The sequence below is a fragment of the Coturnix japonica genome, chromosome 2, assembly GCF_001577835.2.
Source record: "Coturnix japonica isolate 7356 chromosome 2, Coturnix japonica 2.1, whole genome shotgun sequence".
Classification (NCBI taxonomy): domain Eukaryota; kingdom Metazoa; phylum Chordata; class Aves; order Galliformes; family Phasianidae; genus Coturnix; species Coturnix japonica.
In genome coordinates this window covers 89402866-89424522 of record NC_029517.1, presented here as the reverse complement: position 1 = coordinate 89424522, position 21657 = coordinate 89402866, and the positions used below count along the sequence as shown (strand labels likewise).

The window sequence follows — 21657 nt, the reverse complement described above, 5'->3', positions numbered from 1 at the left end:
GTGAGCAACCTGGTCTGGAGGGAGCTGTCCCTGCCTATAGGCAGGGAGGTTAGAACTAGATGATCTTAAAGGCCCTTTCCAACCCAAACCACTCTATGATTGTATGATTCTTTTCCATGGTGCAAGAGGCCATCGATGCAAACTGAAATATAGGAAACTCCACTTAAATATTAGAAGGAAAAAAAATATTGTTTGGCTGTTCAGATGCTGGAACAGGTTGCTTAGAGAGATCAGGGAGTCTTCATTCCTGGAGATAACTCAAATTCTACCTGGATACAGACCCCATTTTTGACCTTACTATGAGCAGGACAGTAGGACTGTCTGTCTACAGAGGTTCTTCCAACCACAGTTGTTTTATGAATCTGGTAGTTTTTTAAAATGACTATTCTTGTCAGTAGAACTTAGCAACTTTACTGATAAGAAAATTCTGAAATTGAGTTATTGAGTGAGACATACACATACTGTTTTTCAGTAGTCAACTGAATTCAAATGTTTTCCCATTTTAACATCTTTGACTCTCCTTAACCTACTTGTATGAGATGTTGTCACTGTTGTAGTGAAGACAAAAATAAGCCATATATTTCTGGTTCTTGGAAACAATCCAGAAGCCTGGGCAGCAAAGGTATATTCTGGGTTAGGCTTTGTAATACAACTGGATTACCCTGTCTGGCATAAGAGCCAAGTGTCAGTAGCCATAAAGAAATGTCAGTGTGTTTTCTTGTTACTATTTAATAAATACATAAAAGGGTAGTTGGAAGAATAAAGTTCACTCCTAACCTCAGGAACCAGTTGCACCATTCCAAAGTGATGAGAATGCAAATCACATTTTGGAAGCTTGAAATGTTATTGAAGATAATTGATTTTTGGTGAAAATATCTGACAGAAGTCTCTATAAAGTTTTACATTATGGCATCTATCAAAACTTTTGATAAATCAAACTATGTAGATCAAAGAGCAAAATGGACACTACTGATAGTAATATGAAATGAGAAACTAAATAATTCAGGTGTGTGAAAACAAGCAAATTTGATGACTTTGATGAAGAAAAGTTAAGTGACTCTTGATCAGCATAAGTCACTTCTGAGGGGAGAGTTGTGCATTGCTCTGTAGTGTCAATCAGTCATCCACCGGGCTGCAAGGAGTGATATCAGGTATCATTTCCCAGAGGTGATCCTTCATCTCTTGTCTAGAAGAAGTGGATGCTACTCTGCTAAGGATATGCCTGTGACAGTAAAATACAGTTTTCAGTTAGCTTATTAACTGTTGCTGCTTATATACAGAATAAGGAATCTGAAGACTTGTAATATAGATTTATTTATTTATTTATTTTTGTTTGTCTTAAAAATAGCCTTTTTATTACCAAGAAAGAAAATTATCCAAGCTTGTTATCCTCTGGTTAGTAATCTCCTATGACCTAAAGAGATCGTTGGACTTAGGCAAGCTAGAGAGGATGGACAAGGCCATCCCTCTTTTCCATCTCAATCCATCTGCACATATATTTTCATTGGGTAAAGTAAAATATAAGAAAAGTTACTTTGGGATTAACTTCAGCAGTCAAATCTTGATATTCTTGTCTGTACTGGAAATGAAGGGACAAAAGTAATGTTCTTTTTTTCAAGAACTTTGCTGTGATATATTAATGTTCCAGTTTTTCTGGAGTGTTAAATAATATAGTAAATGGTGATTGGCAGACCTGAGATAATGAAGCAGCTGACCGGTGCCACTTGGGGCTGGTAAAATTCAAGTTGCATCTCAGCAGCGTGTTAGGTATGCCTGTTGCTGGACCCTGAAGACTGTCTTGATCTGAAGTGCTGTTCAGCAGCAGCAGAATCGCTTAGGGACACATACAAGTCAGGCAACTGATGAAGTAAATTCAATCAGCTTTCTGTGCTATGCTCTTGGACCTTTGGGAGAAAGAAGCAGTGACCTTTACAATGAATACTGTAGTTAAAATGTACAGACTTCCTGCTGGGAGGCATAGTGTTCAAATTGGAGCTGTATGGAGGCTTCTTTTTTAAGACCAAGGGCAGTTTAAGCTTGTTTGAGGCAAAGAGAACTGAAGTAAAGACTAAATTAAATTAAACCCAAAGGAAAGACAGTAGGAAGGGAAACAGAGCATTGGAGAATGTCTGTTATGGGGATGGTTGTTGAACTATGGGACTGACTTGGTAATTAAACTCAAACACCTCCAACCAGTCGTCTTTACACGAGTTTGTCTTCTGCATAAACCAATGTGTACATTGGTTATTATTGCTTATTACCGCTACAGCTGTCCCCACTGTTGAGAGGTGTACTTTACCCATTGATGTGCATCTCTTAACTCCTCACACTCCAAAAAGGCAGCTCTTCCACCCTGGACAGCATGTAGTTTCTCGTTATGAGATGTGTATGTTTTCCTTGGCTGCTTTGTAGGACTCATTGAGTTTTGACCATTATTCCGGTTGTTTAAAACTTTCAAAGGTTTAAACTTGAAGCTGTCCCCAAGGCTTGCAGGGTAGACTTTCTTCACATGGCACTTTCCAAACAAGCTAACACTTTTCATGAAGAGAAAATGGGACATGAGTGCAATGTGATTTTTCTGTTGGTTTTTTTTTTGTTGTTGTTTGGTTGGTTGATTGTTTTTTTACCTGTCCTGTTATATAATTGGATAGAAAAGGCATACAAATGCCTACTTCACTTTCCTTCATAGGTACAAACGAAAATAATGCTAATGACCTTTCCTTTCTCACTTTTTTCTCATTGCTCCTTCCCAGTCCCTCCATATGTCTATGCCTGGCATCTGCAGAATTCTAAACCAAAGTATTGAAGATCATTTATATAGTCTTCATTTCTTAAGCAAGGTGTTCATCCTAGCTCTTGCAGTTTTTAATACAGGTAAAAGCATGATGAGTACTTAGTATTTTGTGTTTAAAGGAGTTAAGATACAGAGTGAGATTAAATGACTTAATAAGTAGAACTGTGGGTTCAGCAAAATGCTTAGCATATGCTTGGATAGTTGCCATAATTTCTTTATGGAACAAACTTATCCTTTAGAGAGAGATTTTCTAGTGCTCTGTTTTCTCCAGATGTTTCTGAGAACATAATTCTATACAAATGATTTTGGATTCTGTTGTGTGCCATTAAAAATTAATGGAAAGAAGGTTTGAGATTTTTACATGTTTGTGAGCACTGGAAAATTGTTAGAGAATATTGACATTTCTCAATCAGTCTTGAATTTCATATAAAAAATATAAAATGAGCTGTTTTGTTGGTGCTTTATTTTTTCTTCTTCAAAACCTCTGTGTGGTAATAACAGATCTTCTCCTGTCAGAACAAAACAGAAGAAATTCAGTGTGTATGTACGGAGTATTTGCCTTGGGTAAATTACAGTAAGTTTAGTGGCTCCGGAAAATAGAATAATGTCTTTGTTTACTTTCTGCATGTTTAATTGTATCTTCAAATAGATAATGTTGCTTGATATTTAATAATGTGACTACTTGATGTGTAGCTTCAGTGTATTTTACAGTTTTACCTTGTGTAGCTACAACAGTCATTTAGGTTTAGTTATAAGAAATAGAGATTTATAGGGAGCTGTGTCATTTGAAGAAAAGGACAAGTAATCAAACATAAAAATATTGAAACCTGAAATCTTTCCTGAATGGCAAAACAATAGCATTTTGCTTGAATGCCCATTAGTTACTCATACAGAGTGCAGTTCTGGCTCATAGTAGAGTAATTCCAAACAGGACAATAATAATCTTTTTTCCAGCGTGGCCTCATTACTTGAATGAAATACACTTGTTAACTTATACAGATGGAATAAATGCAGGATAATCATAGGATCTGCAGTGGTTCTAATCTAGACTGACAAGCAGTTGTCTTGGTTATAAAAGCAATTCTGGAAATTCAGAGGTAGAGTCAACTATCGAAATTATTAGAATGAAAAATATGAACTCTGTGAAGCAATTTTGTTGAGGTATTAATTGCTATTTGATTTAGATTTAATACGTGTTTTAAACCAAATTACTTCTGGCACTGCTGATGCTATTTGAGATCCTACTGGCATGACTCTAATCAGGATTTTATAAATGTGCATATTTGAAAGTGGGATAATGCAAAACCTTTCTTTTAATAAATGTATGAAAAGCTGCTTAATCTACCTGTATGAACAGAGGGTAACTGACCGATGCTTCCTTTCAAGTCTCTTCTGGCAAAATTGTTGAAACATGCTTTGAGAATGATTAATGCAGTGGTAGTGATAGATACAACACCCCAGAACTTCAATCCCTTTGAATTACTGCTGCATTTTTGTTAAAACTATTTCTGAAAGCTTTAATATATATCTTGTTGCTACTAAATTGCTGTTCATTTAGGAGACTTAGTGTTAGTTCATTGCCTAAACGAGACTGCAAGTCTAATTTAAATAACCATCAGCCTATTTCTTTTCACTCTAGCTTGCTTAGAAAGGAAAAATAATGTGCATTTTTAGGGTGTTTTGTGCTGTCTCTGAGTGAATTTAATATAGTGGTAGTAGAAGAATGGATTTTCAAGCTGTTTATATACCAAGGTTAAATTAAGATTTTTTTTAATATACCGGCTTGTTAAATTACATATTGCTTAATAGAAAATGTATTCTTACCAGTGACTCACTGATTAATTATATTCATTGTTTTGCATAAATAGCATTCCTGATTTGTTTTTGTTTGGCTTTGTTTAGTTGTTTTTTGTTTTGGTGAAGCATTCGCTGAACATTTGGAAACATAGAGGTTTCTCAGCAACCAGTGGAATCTGTTATGTTCATTTTTGGATTTCAGCATTTTGCAGTCCATTTTTTTGCAGTCAAAATTCTTCTGTGCTGAGTTAGGTAGCTCTGCCTTAGAGATGTAGCCTTTGTACTCCAAACAGGTATAGGATTAAATGATTAAGGTAGTTTCCTCTTTCCAGCGAATGCAGTGTCCTGGTCATGCAGTTTTCCCTGTCTCAGAGGCAGAAGGAGCTAGCAGGCTTAAATGCATTAAAGCCTCAGTCTTTCACATGACATAACAGAACTACTGAGCAAAGGAAAAAGAACTGTATTTATCCTGGTGAACTGAATTTAATAGGAAACAGCAACACAAAGCACAAAAAACAAGAAGACACTACAAAGTTAATCTGACTGGTCTTTACTATACCTTGCTGTCATGTTTCATTGAAAATCATTTTCTGCATTGAGACTGGTATGTTACAGACCTGTTGTTTTTTGTTTAATGCTCATTAAGATATGATGTGCTTGTGAGGAATCTCTCATAAAGATTGTTAATTTGCAATTCGGTGAATTTCAGTATCTATCTTAAAAGAGCTGAGGTTGAGAACTTTTTATTACTGTAATTGTTGAAGCAGTAGGTAATCAACCACAGAAATGGTCTCTTTTATTTGTGAAACTTCAAAGTTTTATTTGAGTTTAAAAATCATTTTTGTGAATGCTACTAAATATAACATTCTTTTAAAAAAGTTGTAGAGGCGTCTTCTAATATATTCAGTAAAGGAATGTTGACTTGGTATTAATGTGGTTTTCTTAGGTATTCTGAGTGAAATAACCATCCACAATTTGCGTGGAGCACCTGTTGTTTATCGTACAGTATGCTTAAAGGGACCTGTTAGTATAGAAAAGTTAATAGGTTGATGCACTCTCCCATACATATACCTGCTGTTATAGCTGTGCAGCTTCCTGAAGATGCTATGCAGTGAGTCAGTGAGGAGAACTGTGAATCACAAATAAAGAGAAGCTGGTTGTATGAATGCAGTTAAAGTAGAAACATTTCTGTATCGGTTTGTGAAATGGTAAATAAGATTTTTATTCTGAAGAAATGCTCTTTATTGCACTTGGCAATTGCTGAAATAACTGGTTTGGGGAGGGCTTTGTAGGTTTAGTTTGGTTTTTCTTTCCTCTGCATTTTGTGTTTAACTCTCTTCATTTTTATTGTCTCATTGCCTGTGAATTAAATTCTTCTTATGCTTGAATTTATTACTTTGATTACCGTTCATTTATGCTCAGGCTTATAGCAATTAGGTGACTCTCCTCTTTTGCTGAAGAGGGAAAAGACCTGGTCTCTAGAGCTATATTATTTCTTGTGGAAAGTAAACAGATTATGTTGCTTAGTCTCTATTCCAAACACTACTTTTTCCTTGGAAGTATATTTTTCATAGAAAGACTATGTGGAAAAAAAAGCACTTTTTTTTTTTTTTTTTTCTCTTTGGGCTCAGGGAAGGAATGTCATACTGGTGATTTTTGTAGGATTTCTGGAGTTCTAACATGTCATTAGACACGCTGCATTTTGTGAGTTTGTAGTGCTAAGAGAAATCAGTCATGATCTTTATTTATATTAATATACTTTTCAGGTGAGTTGTAATAGTGATAATAAAGGCTTCCTATCTGGAGCTCCTTCATGAATTTTGAAGGCACCCGTAATGATCTGTTTCATATATGAATTCCAGTGGGGGACAGAAGGCCTCAAATCTTCTTCAGAGCCTAGCTAAGTTCTCTTGAATGCTCTTGGAACTTCATTATTTGAAGAAAATGATGCACCTCTGTTAAACAAACCAAAGCTTCTCTGTTTTCTGGTCAAAATTATTGCTATATGAATGGATATCATGTAGTACATCCTTACAGTCAATTATTTGATTAAGGTTTTAGAACAGCAGTGAAGGTATTTGAAATCAGGTGGGATTGGTATGTTTGGGAATAAATGGAAGGTGAAAGAGATTAGGCAGTGGTGGTAAGGATCTTTAGCAGGTGGTAGGAGGTTTGAATAGGTCTGTGGTAGGAGACAGCCCTCTGTGTGGATTCAGCAGGGAGTGCGAATGCATCACATTTTTCCTTGGTCTCCTCTCTTTGTGTGCTTGGCTCTTCCAGAGTAAGACAGAGAATATCCTGCCTTGTGTCACTGCCTAGTCCTTTCACTTTGCCTCCCTTTAACAGTATCCTGTTGCCTTTGTCAGGTAGGTGAAAGGACAGCAAGAACTAAATTGGGGTGCCTGAATTTAGGGTAGTATGGTGTGGTGGCATCTAGCACTTAATGATCTTGAAGGTTTCTTCCAACCTGAGCAATTCTATGATTCTAAATAATAAAATATTTGCGCAGTTCTTCAGTTGTGTTGTAATTTGTGAGAATCCTGTTCAATTCTGGCCATGGAAGCCCCACATGAGGTGTAGGTGTGCACTGCAGCTGGAATGTGGAGATTCTTGTTCACACTTGAAATCAACTGAGCTAGTGTAGGTGCTAGAATTAATGTATGTGTGATGGCAAGTTGTTCCCTAGAGAGTTATTTACAGATTTCTTGGCAGGAGGACATAGCCCATGCAGAGCTTCCTGATGTTGCAGACAGAGAAAGGAAAAAGCTATCATGGGTAGATGCAACATAAGCACAAGTCTTTATAGTCTGAGAACTGCAGAAACACACTTTAAAGCAATGATCTGTGCTTAGCAGCTGTGATAATTGGAACTAAGCAGTCACTGTCGTAAGAATTTAAAGATATACGTGATTTTAAATAATGTTAATTCTCCAAAACCATAAATAACTTATTCAACTTGCATCCTGATATTTCCTACTACTTTTGCTTGAATGATAGTACAGTGGCAAAATCAGTAAAAACAGTAGTTTTCAAACAGTTGTTTTGAACACTTCTTTCCAAGTTTTGCTTTCAGTACATACCGTGTCAGAGAAGTCAGTTTATCTGCAGCTTGGAATTCTAGGAATTCTAAGGAGCTGGCAGTAGTCTAAAGTAATTGTCAGGTAATAATCTCAATAAATTTTAAAGCATAGTGGTTCATTCTTTGGGCATCATATAAAGTTTTTTTTCTTTTTTTTCTTTTAAATAAGCTATGTGTCACCCATGTTTATTTTTTAAGGGGAAATAACTCTCACCTTATGATGTTACGAGAATGCAAACAGGATTTATGATTAATTATCCTGCTTCTTTAGCATCAATGGCATGATTAACTTTGACTTGGTTTTGTGGTTATGGATCTGTTTAATTTACTGTTTATTGTAGCTCTCCTGGTACCTGGTACTTTAAGGTTACTTTCAGTATGCTGACAAGTGAAGGCCATAACAAATTGAAGTCAGTGTTTCCTGTATACGTCTTAAATTCTGTTGGATCCAAGGCAAAGAAACAGACATCTCTAATTGTGTTGACAGTTTATGGAAGCTAGCCTACCAAAAATAACTGGTGTATTAAATACCATAAGGTTTCTTATGCCTTCCCAAGGGTAAAATCTTTGGGGAGGTTCTTTCTGGGGCTCTCCATGGTTTCCTCTTATTTTGCTTTAATAATGGCAGTAGGCTTCAGTTTACTGAAAAGCTTATGTTTGTATGGAAAGTGCACATTACTTGTTTGAATAACTGTTTTAAGTAGTGTAATTTTTTTAACCATCTATAATAATTGGGTTATTATATTTTCTGAAGTTTCTTTGACTTACCTAGTGGATCTAGTCTATTTCATGGCCAGCTAGAGGATGAGTTCAGGTGAGGATGTAAGAACTGTCTATTAACCCTTAGCTTCACATCAGAGGATGTGGCAAGATATCATCTCTGTCCCTTTGTCCTTTTGCATCTACTCCGCTCTCTTCCAGACATTCATTGGATGACAAGACACAGTAGGCCAGGACATAGGGGCCTTGTGCTCCTCAGCTTTATGTAGATAATTTTCTTGTTCTGCACATGCAAGATGTTGAATTGAGAGCAAAATGTTGCACTGGATTAAAAATTTCCCAGTTCCCAGTACTGTGCTGAGAAACTGGGAAATTGAGACAACTACAGCCTTCCTAGTCGTTCACCTGGTAAATCTGTGGCAGGTATCTTCCACCCGACTTTCTGATAATCAATCCCAAGTGTAGGTTCTGTTATATGATAGCCATACACTTAGATTTCTATGCAAGCTGTGCCAAATGCATATGCTGATTAGCAGATGTGGAGGAGAGTAGAAAATAGAGACAGCGTATGCTATTTTATCCTTCTTTAAGAAGACCAAAATAAAACAAAAAGCAATGAACTTTAAGTACTTGTGTAAGGTAAGCCAAGCAAGTAAAATGTTACATTGCTCTCCAATTTTTGTATTAGTTAATCTATAAAGAGTTGAAAGCAGCTGTTCCGCATGAGTGGTCTCCCACTGATGATGAATGTTTTAACTCGCAAGGGAAGGCAGTAGAGTCTCGTACAGTGTAAACATCTGTACAAGTAATAGTACATACTTCTGCCTTCACCTTTCCTCCTCTCTTGGGGAGCTTAAGAGAAATAGAATTGTTTTTTAGTGGTTTTTGTGTTTGTTTTTTAAAGCGTGACTAACAATATTCTTTATTTTTGTTTCTTTGCCTAGGGTATTTACGTGAGGGATGCACCTTTGAAGAACATAAAGGTGTTCAATGTTCGACGGTTTGTAGCTCTTTTTAATGTGGTAAATGCCACGAAGAGGGATGCTGGCAACTATCGCTGCATGATTCGCTCAGATGGAGGATCTGGAGTTTCAAATTATGCAGAACTAATAGTGAAAGGTATTTCACAATCGGATCACTATTTTGTGCTTGGAGTATTGAATAAGGACCTGCAATTGCTAGTTTACTAAGGATGTCACCCGTAGTTCATTACAGTTGATGAAAGGTTTAATATGTAGACTGTTTGTGTAAATCATATTAGTTTATCCAGCTGTAGCAAGGAAACGACAGAAGAAACCAGAGCTAATTAACTGGTTAGTTGTGGGTCACTGATTTTAAATATCTCCCTCAAATGTACTGTTCAGATGGCATTTCTGCTTTTAAGAGCATATCTGCAAGATTTTTTGGAGGATGTGAATCTAATACTGGCTATTTACTTCCATGGCGGAGGTAACATTTTTAAAACTATACTTAGTTCAAAATCTGGAAACTTTACAATGAAAGAAAACATTTTCCAACATGCAGAGAGAGATTTTTAAAACATCGGGAAACTCTCATATGTGAATAAAATGGGCATAAGGATGTCCTTCCTTGTAGAAAACAGTGCTAAAACAATTTCTTAATATTAATTGGTTTTGGTTGTTTCTTATTTATACTAATATTTTGGAGGAATGTACTGCTATTTTTTGGTTTTTTTTAGAGAAAAAAGATATTTTGTAGCACGAAATTTGGTGAGCCACATTATTGTGCTACGTGTCTTCCCTTTCTGGTCAGTTCTGTGCCTAAAAAAAGAAAACAGCAGGACGAAGGGCTAAAGGGTCTTTTTCTCTTCCTGAGAACAGTTTGATCAAAGTTGGCAAGGAGAGAAGTGCCCTAAAATTGAATCCACTGAGAGTGTGGTTTTTTCCACTAATAATATTAGGAAGGACACAGTTGCATCTATTCTGCATTCTCTGATTTTAGAAACCATGTTGCTTGTTTAATAGGATTTTTTCCTTTTGGATGTACAGTTTTGATAAGAACATATAGCTGTTCTTATGGTATTAAAGAAGCGCATAGGTAAAGGAGTAACACCAGTAAGAATCTAATTCTTGAGCAGTATTTTTGATACTCTGCTTTCCAAATTCTACTTTAGGTTTTATCTTTTGATTTAAGATGCAGATTGACATTTCTTACAATTCACTCTTATAAGTAAAGAATCAGAACATATTCAGTATGGTTCTCATCGCAGAAAGTACACTCAATAAGGGACTTTATTCTTAGTTGATCTTGGATTCACTCCTTTATTTCCCTTATCTCTTCAGTAATTTCACATGCTGACAGAACTGTAGAATTTTTCAGAGCTTTTTATATGATATGATCCTTTTCCCAAATTATTTCTCATTTTGTTCAGGTAATTTATATGTATGTTGATAAATAAGCATGGGCTAAATGTTATGTATCTGAAAATGTATCATAGATCTTGTTTCTGAAGACAATATGTAAAGTATGTGTACAAGAAAATAGCATTCAAAGAGAAGTTTGAAGAACAGGGGGAACAATAAATAATCAAATTTAAAAGTTACAAAAGAAAAATGAAAGTAAGGCAGAGAACAGGACAGTAGAGTTCTCATAGAGGAGAGAAGAAGGAAGGCTAACAGGCTGTAGGTATGCTTGAGTTTTTTCAATTAAATAAAAATTAGAGCAGGATATTTAAGAAAAATATGGGGATTGGAAGAATGGAAAGATGAAATCCCTAGAACAAAGTAAGATGAATGCGGGCTTAGGATTTTTTAGTTGATTAGAGAAAAAGAAACTTGGGTTTAGTTAGATTGGAGAGTAGTTGGTCACCATAGAAGATGCAAGAGATATATAGAGCTTAGGAAAGAGAGAAGAAATGTACACGCACCACCAAGAATGATAAGGCATCCTTCAGACTCTACAGCGTTGCAGACCAGTGGAATAAATGAGACTGAATGAGTCAGGTGGAAGATTGACAACATCCATGACAGGAGATGCAGAAAACCAAAATAGTTAAGTGTTCTCAATTTCTTTGATTTAGGGTGCTTTAATTTATTATTGTTCCTTTTGTGGTGCAGTAGATGAAATTATGAAGCATATCATTAAAGCACTTGTGTTTATCCAGATTCTTTCAGAAAATTTGCACTGAGCACTCTGAGCAATTGCATAGCCTTAGGGTGTAATCCCATTAACTACTTGTAGAGTGGCAAAGTAATTATGGTTAATCCCTGTTGCCTGTATTGGAGCTTCTATGAGAGCACCTGCAGGTCATTCCTTCTGACTTAAAAAGGCCCACTTTAAGCATTGTGCTGTAAAACCTTAGATAACTATAGTTAAATAGCAGCACTAGGAACTCATTATTAATTAATAAATAGGCTTTGTTACTGATGGTGTATAATTAAGAAATTGTATTTCCTATTTTTTTCAGCAGCTTTTCTGCAATGTTATTTGGCAGGATTCAAAGCTAATGAATTGATTTAAGTGCAGCAAAATATATTTTAGATTATCACCATCAATAAATAATGAGAAATATACACATACCCATACTGAATGTAACGTTGAGTCTACTTAGGAATTACTGATAATAATAGTATGTGTAGAAACAGTGATTTAATTGCTCCCCTTACTGTGTTGGAAATGATGAATCTAATTCTCATCTCATTCGCACTGGGGTAACCAAGCTGACTAAGTGGAATTTCTCTGGAATTACATTGCTGTGCTGACAGGAAAATCAGACCTAATGTTTTTAAGTTAGAGAGTCATCTCACAGAATTACAAAATTTGCAGGGGTTGGAAAGAACCTCAAGAGATCAAGTCCAACCCCATCTCTAAAGCAGGTACATACAATAGGGTTCAGATGGAATGTCTCTGTAGAAGGAGACTCTATAACCTCTCCATGGCAACCTGTTCTAGTGGTACGTCACCCTTACCATAAAGGAGTTCTTCTGCATGTTGTTACAGAACTTCCTATGTTTAAGCTATAGGCCATTTCTCCTTGTCCTATTGCTACACACAACCGAGAAGAACCTGGCCTCATCCATTTGCCTCCCATCTCCCTTTAGATATTTATAAACATTGATCAGATCCCCTCTCAGTCTTCTTTTTCCCTGGCTGAACAGACCCAGATTACTCAGCCTTTCCTCATACAGGAGATGCTCTGTGTCCTTTATCATCTTTGTGGATGATCTGCTGGACTCCCTCTAGAGCCCTGTCTTTGTGGAACTGGGGAGCTCAGAACTGGATGCAGTATTCTAAATCTCATCACATTCATTGTGCTATCTTTTGGTTACTGAGCTTGTAACACAAATTGAAAATAAACAAATAGTTATTTGGTTTTTTTTCCAAAATATCTTTGCCTTTAAGTAGAGACTTAAAGACATCTGCACAGCAGAGTAGGTTACAACTGTGTACAGTGTTCACACCAGTTCATTGTAGGCATAGTTTCACTAAATAGGAACTTCCTGTAAGTGAACTCTAAATACTTTCTTATGTAAACATCTTTAAAGTTTGCAGTTCTGCCTTGACACGATGTTGTGTACACTGGAGGCCAGATCCAAGAGCTTTTGAAATCAACAGGAATAATGTCAGTATCAGCCACTGCAAACCAAACCAGAAATTACAAAGGAATAGGAATTAAATCTTAATTTTGAGGATGATAGATATGTAAGAAGCTGACTAATGTTCCTTTCATTTTTCTTTTTTCTTTTTTTTTTTTTTTTTCTTTCTTTTTTACCTGAACAGATACGGTTCTAACAAGGTTTATTTGCTGTGAGGGGGAGGAGGGAAAAGCAATTAAAAAGCTGTCAGTTAATCCTATGTTATCTTACTAAAGAACTGTAAACATGAATATTGTCTAGTTAATGAGCAAAACCCCTGTCAGTGAACAATTAGCTGGGCTCCAAACATGAAGGAAAAATAAAAGGATTTTTTTAAAAAACTTGTTTCTGTTCTCTTATATGCCCTTTAGAAAGTGGTGAAATAAAGTATTGATTGCTCTATTTAAATAAATCCCAAATGGGAAATTTTCAATTTTACCCAAGTGTTTGTTCTGATAGGAAAGGCTGAAAAGACAAGTGCTTTGTCATTGTGCATGTGTTCAAACTACGCAGTACCCTCATCTAAGTTTGTCAGAGAGTCGGATTGAAATGTCACTTTATCTAATGGGAGACATGAAATTGGCCTTGTCAGATCACCCACTTATTGTGAAAAAAAACCTGCAGTTTATATCTAATAGATGACATAAAGGTAATCAAACAGTGAGCAAAAGGAAAATAGTAGGGTGGAATTGATTAAATGTATTTGCTGAAGTAAATTAGACTTCTACATACAGTCCCTATGCTGAATTTTTCTAATAGCAGGCAGATCCAATGCAGATTGGATTTAGGAGAACAGAATGAGCCTGTCTGAGCAGACACCAGATTATTGCAGACTTCAGACTGCTTATTGAGTTCAAACAAGGTAAACCTAGGTGTCAAATTGGTTAAAGAGAATTTTGTTAGATTTTTGAGCGAGGGCATAGAGAGGTAGCCATCTGTAATGTTGGCAGCTTAAACGTCTGCATCTTTTCAAATGAAAGATTTAATACAAGGAATAGAACTGGAGACTGAACCCATAGAACAAAGACTGTATTCTGGAGAGCAAAGTCATTTTGAGATCAGGACAAGGGAAATAAATATTAGAAATTGCTTATCTGAGGTATTGGTGGCTATCCTACATTAAATATACACAGATACGTAGATCTGTTTTCTCTTTTGCTAATGAATCTTTCATTCTGGGTACATTCATTTGCCTGTACCCTTTTTATTTTATTTTATTTTATTTTATTTTATTCCTCAAATTCTTTTTACTGTTACCTGTCATGAAATACTGCTTTCAGATGCTCATAATCTTGGCAAATTGACTTCAGGCTGATATTTTTCAGTATGGGTTTGTGTCTCAGCTTGAAGGTTTTCAGAATATGTCCAAACAAAACAGTTGAGATAGTTCATCTGTTTTTTCCACTTTTGTAAATACTTTCTTTCAATCTATTTACAATCTCAAAAACAAAAACAAAGAAACAAAAGGAATCCATTTGGATATGTGCAATGGATGTTTTTCTGAGTTCTCTTTTCCCCTTCACATTCTAGATACAGTGGATGAAATATAAATGCTGGTACTGATCTGAGCTCCTCTGGGTTGGGCTGGATCCAGGCACGTGAATCCAAAGTTGGGAGCTTATCACTGCCATGCTTTTGATGTGCAGCCCTGTATCTCCCTGGAGTATTACTGTGAAGCAAAAATGTGCATGATGAGGATCATGGGTGGTGCAATAGCAAGGAGCTGCACACTTAGATGAGGCTGTTGGAATTGGGACTGCAAAGAATGGTAAACTGGGAAGTGTTTTGAAGTGAGGGGAGAGGCAGTTGAAAATTGGGGCTAAATGAACACTAAGAACTAGGATGACCTAGAGAAAACCAAGGGTGGAGCAGAAACATCTATCCATACTTATATGTGCATGTAAATATTGTATGTGTGTGTAAGCACATATATATGTGTAGGACTGAGACTGGAGACAGAGGCCAGTGAGAAAGGTAATTGGATGGAAAGGCCCTGGAATGGAAGTGCAGGAGGGAGCAGCAGATGTTAGGGAGAAGCTTGGTTAGAAGAACAGGAGCAGACAAAGTCTGTATCTAAAAGCTAAGTAAAGAAGCAACAAACCAGAATGGGAATTCAGAGATATTAGCAATGTGGGAATAGTGGCCAGAGCATGGAGAGGAAAAAAAAAAACCAAAAAACAAAAAGCCTGTGCAAGTGGGAGAACAGAAAGGATGGATGGCTTCAGGCTGATCAGGTTTGCAAATGAGGATGAAGTGAGAGCAGTAAAGACTGAGGGGCTGCTGGATTAAAACAGACAGCTGATGACCAGAGTGACTGGGTTTGGGAGAAAGATGTATGGTGAAAAGTACAGTTAGCCTAATTAAGGATGGAGAATAATGGCAATACACAGTTTTGCAGGGTGTTTACGAATGTCCAGCTAATCAGATTGTTCCTGCAAACTGTATAGTGTAAGGATGCTCAAGATTGTACCTGCAGACTGTCTTATATAAGGATGCTGAAACGTTCTGTAGTATTTCAAAATGAATTATAACAATGACGTTTTCTTAAATGACAAATTTAGAAGTAATTTTGATAGCATTACAGTACAGTTCTGGTCAAGTTTTCATCTGAAATGTCCTAAAAAAAAAAAAAAAAAAAAAAAAAGAGTAGTATAAAATGTATCGATGTTATTCACCATACTGCTTATAGACGTTGTTTAATTCCAGTATTCTTTTTTATAATTAAATACTTTGGTAGAAGTTACATAAAGACTTTTTTGAACAAATACTGTGCAAAGAATTGTGGTGTTTCAAAATCACTGCTTTTCTGTTTTCTCAATGGGAGAACTTGTTACCCTGCAGTTAAATGCTGCAAATAGGCATTGCTCTCCATTTCCAAAGGACCACCATAGTTTGCTTGGTCAGAAGATGAGCACAACGGTCTGTATGCTCATATATAGATAATACAGTTGTGTATGTATAGTTGTATATATAAAGCTGATGTAGGTTATTTCAAGACAATAATTAGTTTAATAAGTATTGTAATTATATAATAAGTTATTAATGTGGAAATAGCATCAGAGATGATTGATGTCCTGTTTTACCATCATTTACATCATGTACTTATTATGTGCTAAATAATATTGCGTGGGATTATCATGTCATTCTCTAACAGCCACTGTTAAATTAAAATTAGCTTGCAGGATAGATATTTCTTTCCTCCAAATGTAGCAAAGCTCTATTCTCCACATTTCTTACTTTAAAAATAAAGTTACTGCTACTACCAGAGTAGATTTTTCCATATTTCAAATGAGCTCTTCTGGGCACCAGACAATAAATGCCTATTTTTGTGTGTTTTATAAATCAGTTAAATCTCTGAGATTTACATTATCTCCACTGGCATCTCAGTGTGATATCATTCCCCTGCCTATTAAAATTTTAAAAGAACTGCAAAACACAAAGATATTAGGATCTTGTTGAAAACGTTTGGAAGTTCTCTATAATTTAAAGCATGGAGCTTTATGTAAATAAAGGAGCTTCTCTTACAAGGATGCTTGCAACTAATGTAGGAGTGCATAAGAGTAAGTGGTTTCTATGCATCTGTGACTTAGTTTTTTATCCTCTGTATGAGAGAGACTGCTCCTTATCATAGGGCTTTGTCATTTTTCTTCTTACTGTAGTTGATCAAATCAGTGTAGGGTGATGTTAAAGGATCTGCCTAAAACATTTTTCTTATCTGCAGTCATTGCATTTTGACACGTCTGACTTTTTGTAAGGTGGACAGTATTTTATTTCCATAAGGGATTTTGCCCATTGACATTCATTTCAAAATTCAAGAACAGGTCACCTGTTTGTCCGAAGTGTGAAAAGCATTGAATTTCTGGAAACTTACAAATAAACTTTTTTTTTCTTAATTAATATCTATTTAAAACTTATCTTTAAAGGATTTTATTGAATGGCTTTATTTACATCTGTTCTTTTGTTACAAGAAAAAAAAAAGATATATGATATCTACAACTACAGGATCATATTAAAGTGCTATTGCTGTAATCTTCCACCTTCTGCAATCAGTTGAATTTTTTCCCTGATTGCACCTGGTTGCAGAGAGACAGGTGTATTGAACCATGTTTATAAAGATATTAATTGGAAAACAGTTTTTAGGGGTATTTATTTGACACTGCCTCAGTGGCCATCAGTGAAACTGTTTTCCATGAAAGGTGGTGGTGATGCATTCTGGTATTTTTCCTATACGATTCAAATTTCTCAGCATCCTTAAAAACAATACTAATTCTGACTAAAGGAAGAACCAGCTCTTTGTATTTGATATTACATGGTTTGTATAAAAGTGTGTGGTCATGTTTTTAACCAGTCACTTAATGAGGAATATCCTATTTATACTGAAAAGTTCATTCTATGTAACTTTGATCTCCAACAGAAGGACTACTTGTGGTATTGAACTACACTTCTAGTATTAAATAAACTGTACCGAATGCAAGCTTTGCTGAAATCATGCAACTTGAATTAACCTTTTGCACTTTGAACACAAAGGAATGAAAAATACACCCCAAGGGATAAAAAGATGATAAAATACTACTGCAAGTCCTTGTAATACTTGGAATGAATTGGTGTAACCACTAACCTTAGCGACCTAACTCCTGAGTTCGCATTTTGAATGGAACTTCAGCAGCCCTTAGTAGCATTTGAAACTTGAAAGTAATTAACTGTTCTTTCAGCATGGCTAACTAAATGCCTTAGGATGCGCTATAAAAGTTCCATTTCATGTCTTGGTTCACAAAACAGCCTAATGATTTAAATTGATGCTAAATCATTTTGTGTCAAGTCAGAACGGTTTCCAGGCACACTATCATTGTATGAAGCCATCGTTTCTGTACTTCAGGAGCTCTGTTTTCAAGGAAGCTGCAATGTGTGCTGAACCAAAAGCTGGCATCGGTTTGCTATACGTTGCTACTGGCTTATAACAATGTTTTCCTTAGTGATCTGAAAATGTAAACAAGATTCCTCTTGCCTGTATGAAGTTGAATATATTTAGTCCATCATTCTATCTATTTGAGTCAGTAATAATTAGTAGACATCTTTGGAAATGTTCCAGATTGTTGCCAACTGTATTGTGTTCTTCATGATGGTGATTAATTAATTTTATTAAGATGAAAATGAGTAGTGCAAACACCTGTGTTTGCAACTTTGTGATGTCATGTTTCAGCAATTGCTAGCAGGTTGCACTGATTAAAAGTTTATGTAAAACTATACAGCGCTAATTAGAAACACCATTGTTCTGTGAAGATCGTAGGTGATCTTCAGAATGCTCAGTGCTCTGTGAGTTTAGTACTTTTTCTGTAAGTGGGGTGGTGGGGGAGGGGGAAAGAAGAAAGTGGCATCTAGTGCAATTAGGTATGTGTTAAAATTGCAATTCTGCTATTTCTTGGGAAATATTAATACTTATTTCCAGAGTTCCTTTCTTGCCAGAGCTTCCTTCTTTTATGCTCTTTGCTTTAAGTCTGGCTCCAAAGTTCTTGGGAGAATGATGAAATATCTAAATTGATCTTTTCCATTTGACTACCTGCAGCTCAACACCTGGGGAAGTGGTTAGCAGAAGAGAATAAATCTGAATCTGCAGCTTAGGGAAGAAAAATGTTCTACTTTCATTAACTATTCTGTGTAGCCTTAAGAAGGTGCAAGTGTTTGCTGATAGATACATTAAGACTATTGGATCAAACACTGCCTTATTTCAGCAGCTTGGTTTCATTCTACTTGAATGTATTTAACTGTTGGGAAAGGGATTTTTATGCAGATGTGATGCTTGAAACAGCAGAGTAATTCTGTGTTTAATCAGTAGGGAAAAAGCGAATGGGTTATTTAGCTTTAAAAAGAAATGATGCCTGCAAATTATTTTGGTAGTCTTAATTTGAAATTAGATGTCCATTATATAATAATTAAAAGAAGTTTTAAAATCTTACTTTTAATCTTACTTTTAGAATGCAAGCTATCTGAAGATCATGTGTATGCTTCCTTAGTGAGACAGAATGTTGCTTCTGTGTGTTAGAGGAAATAAGCCATTACATGAAATAGTAGACTTGAGAATTCCCACATCTCTCATTTAGAAGCCCTTTCTGCTTAACCAGGATATAGAACTTAAAAAATATCGTATTTATTCTGCTTGCACTGAATTCTGAGGACTGGATATTGCAGTCCATGAAAAATAATGAAAATAATTAATTTTGTTTTCAGGCAAAAGTTACTGTTATGTTTAAGAACAGACTAAAATATGAATTTTTACTTTAAAATGTGTTTTTTTTAGTAGGCTTTATGTTAATATCCAGTAAGAACTATATTTTTGATAAGGAAACATGAGATCAGCTTTCATTTTAAACCGGAAGTTAAAAGATACCATTTAATGTCAAGTGAATAGGAGAACTCAAGTCACACAGAGTATGAAGTTCTATGAGCTTCAGGTTATAATCTCTAAGTGCCTAAGGGGAAGACTTTGCATATTGCAATTTATGTAAAACAAGTAAAGTAATCTGCAATAACAACTCCTTCGTAGCTGCATTTTTATGCAGTCTGCAGCTCTACTATGGTATGAAATCCATTGTTTGTCTGAATACTTTAGAAACTAGAAAAAATGCCTGTGTAATCATAGCTGCTTTTTGTGACTTATTATGTTTCAGAGCCACCAGTTCCTATTGCTCCACCTCAACTGTCCTCAGTTGGTGCGACTTACCTATGGATACAGTTGAATGCCAATTCCATCAATGGAGACGGACCCATTATTCAAAGGGAAGTTGAGTATCGAACTTCAAGTGGAAGCTGGTATGACATACAACCTGTGGACTCCACAAGCTATAAGATTGGACACCTGGATCCTGACACAGAATATGAAATCAGTGTGTTACTTACAAGACCGGGCGAAGGAGGAACTGGATCTCCTGGGCCAGCTCTCAAAACAAGAACAAAATGTGCTGGTGAGTACTCAGAAGTGACTGGAAAGTTGCAAGCATCTCTCTAGAGTTGAAAACATGTTATTTTACTATCAGCTTTTACTATAAGTGTTGAACTGGAACACTGCAGGAAGTATGGCTGAATGTTTCTGTGTATAACATCTTAGCTTTGGTAGGCAGGATCACTTTGAAATAAACCTTCAGTGCCACAGTATTTCATAGGTTAAATCATACTTGTTTATGCCTTAAAGTGATCAGAGTGCTGTAGTGAGCAACTTTCACTGTTAAGTATGCAGTATTCTACTGATCATTTTTTCCTTTCATTATGCTCTGCTCATTAGTGTATGTTTGGGAAACAAGTTACTTTATTGTTATGAGAGCAGTTTTGTTTGTTTTGGATTGAGTTTATTTTGCTTTTTTTCAGTGTCAGGTATATCAAATTTGTAGGTAAAGTGGAAGAGTTTTGTAGGTAAAGTTACAGCAAAGGTTATGTCTCAATTGGCAGATAAATTTTAGAACAGCACTGCTTTCTTGAGTTACTGACATCATGTCTTGTCATAAAATAAGATGGTGTGATCTGTTGCGTTGCAAAGCTGTCTTGGTGTCTGTTTCAGATGTTATAATTAATAGTGCTGACCTCTGACTTGAGAAAGATTCAAAGACCTATTATGTAAAGGAAAAAAAACAAGGAAAGAGTAGAGGTGATATTAATTTGGGATTCAGCTGCTCCAAAATAATAGGGTATATTGTGACCTGGAATTTTTTTTTTTTTTTTTTTTTTTTTGTCATTAGTGTTTTTCCCCAGTATTTTGAATCCTCTTTTCTGCTGCAGTAAAATGGGTAGGAGATAGAAGCGTACCTAGAAGAAACATGACTGAGCAAATGGTATTAGCTTATTGATCATAGTATTTTTAAGACCTGGTGGGTATTCCTTGTCTTTTGAATGATACTAGAATTTATAAGTTGAAACAGAAATACTGATGTATTTCCATGGCATGTGGAAGTAAAATTACTGTTTATAAAGTCACTTGGCCATCTACCCATGGCTGAATGTCATTTCAGTTTAACTCATTGGTGTGATGCCAAACGTGAAGTGAAAAGTGGCTCCTTTCAGAAACCCAGCTTTGGAGATGCAAGCTTACATAAGTGCTAACTGTATTATATTCTTTGTGGTTTCTTTCTTATTTTCATTGTTGAAAAGCAGTATTTAATGAAAAATACAAAAAGAAATTTCAATGTAGCTATCATCAGTATTTGTCAGACTTTCTGTATTAGGCTGAATACAGAATTTTAGTCAAAACTAGGGCATAAAAATTAATTGGAGTACCCTTCAGGAGCGTTTCTAGGTCGCTGTGCCTTTCATAATAGTGTTAAATTATCTGTCTACGTAAGATTTGTATATATTTAGTACTGATGTACTTCTTGTACTTTAAAATTAAGCCAGTTTTTCTGCATAGTTTATCTTCTTGTATGTTGAGATTCTGTAACAAAGGGTGCGGTGCACATGAGCCTGTTTGCACTAAAGGTATAGAGATGGTCAGCAGCCAAGCACCTACACCACTGCTTGCTCTGTCACCTCTGCTACAGACAGGGAGAAAACAGAAGAGGGCAACAAAACATGAGGGTTGGCATAGAAGTCATATAGGTGAAGCATAATCTGTGTGTACAAGGAAGGCAAGTGAGATATTTTATTCACTATTTCACATCAGCAGTTACTTACTTAGCTACTTTCTGGGG

At 35.9% G+C, this 21657-nt stretch overlaps 1 protein-coding gene across 9 annotated transcripts in view; it reads left to right on the top strand.

Annotated features, from left to right (window-relative positions):
• The window catches only part of PTPRM (protein tyrosine phosphatase receptor type M), a 429982-nt gene that overhangs the window by 154666 nt on the left and 253659 nt on the right, over positions 1 to 21657 (top strand). For all 9 annotated transcript variants that reach the window (XM_015855337.2, XM_015855345.2, XM_015855344.2 and 6 more), the window contains exons 6-7: positions 9335 to 9509; positions 19651 to 19944. In XM_015855337.2, the coding sequence (XP_015710823.1) occupies positions 9335 to 9509; positions 19651 to 19944 (469 nt within the window). The remainder of the gene's footprint in view (positions 1 to 9334; positions 9510 to 19650; positions 19945 to 21657) is intronic.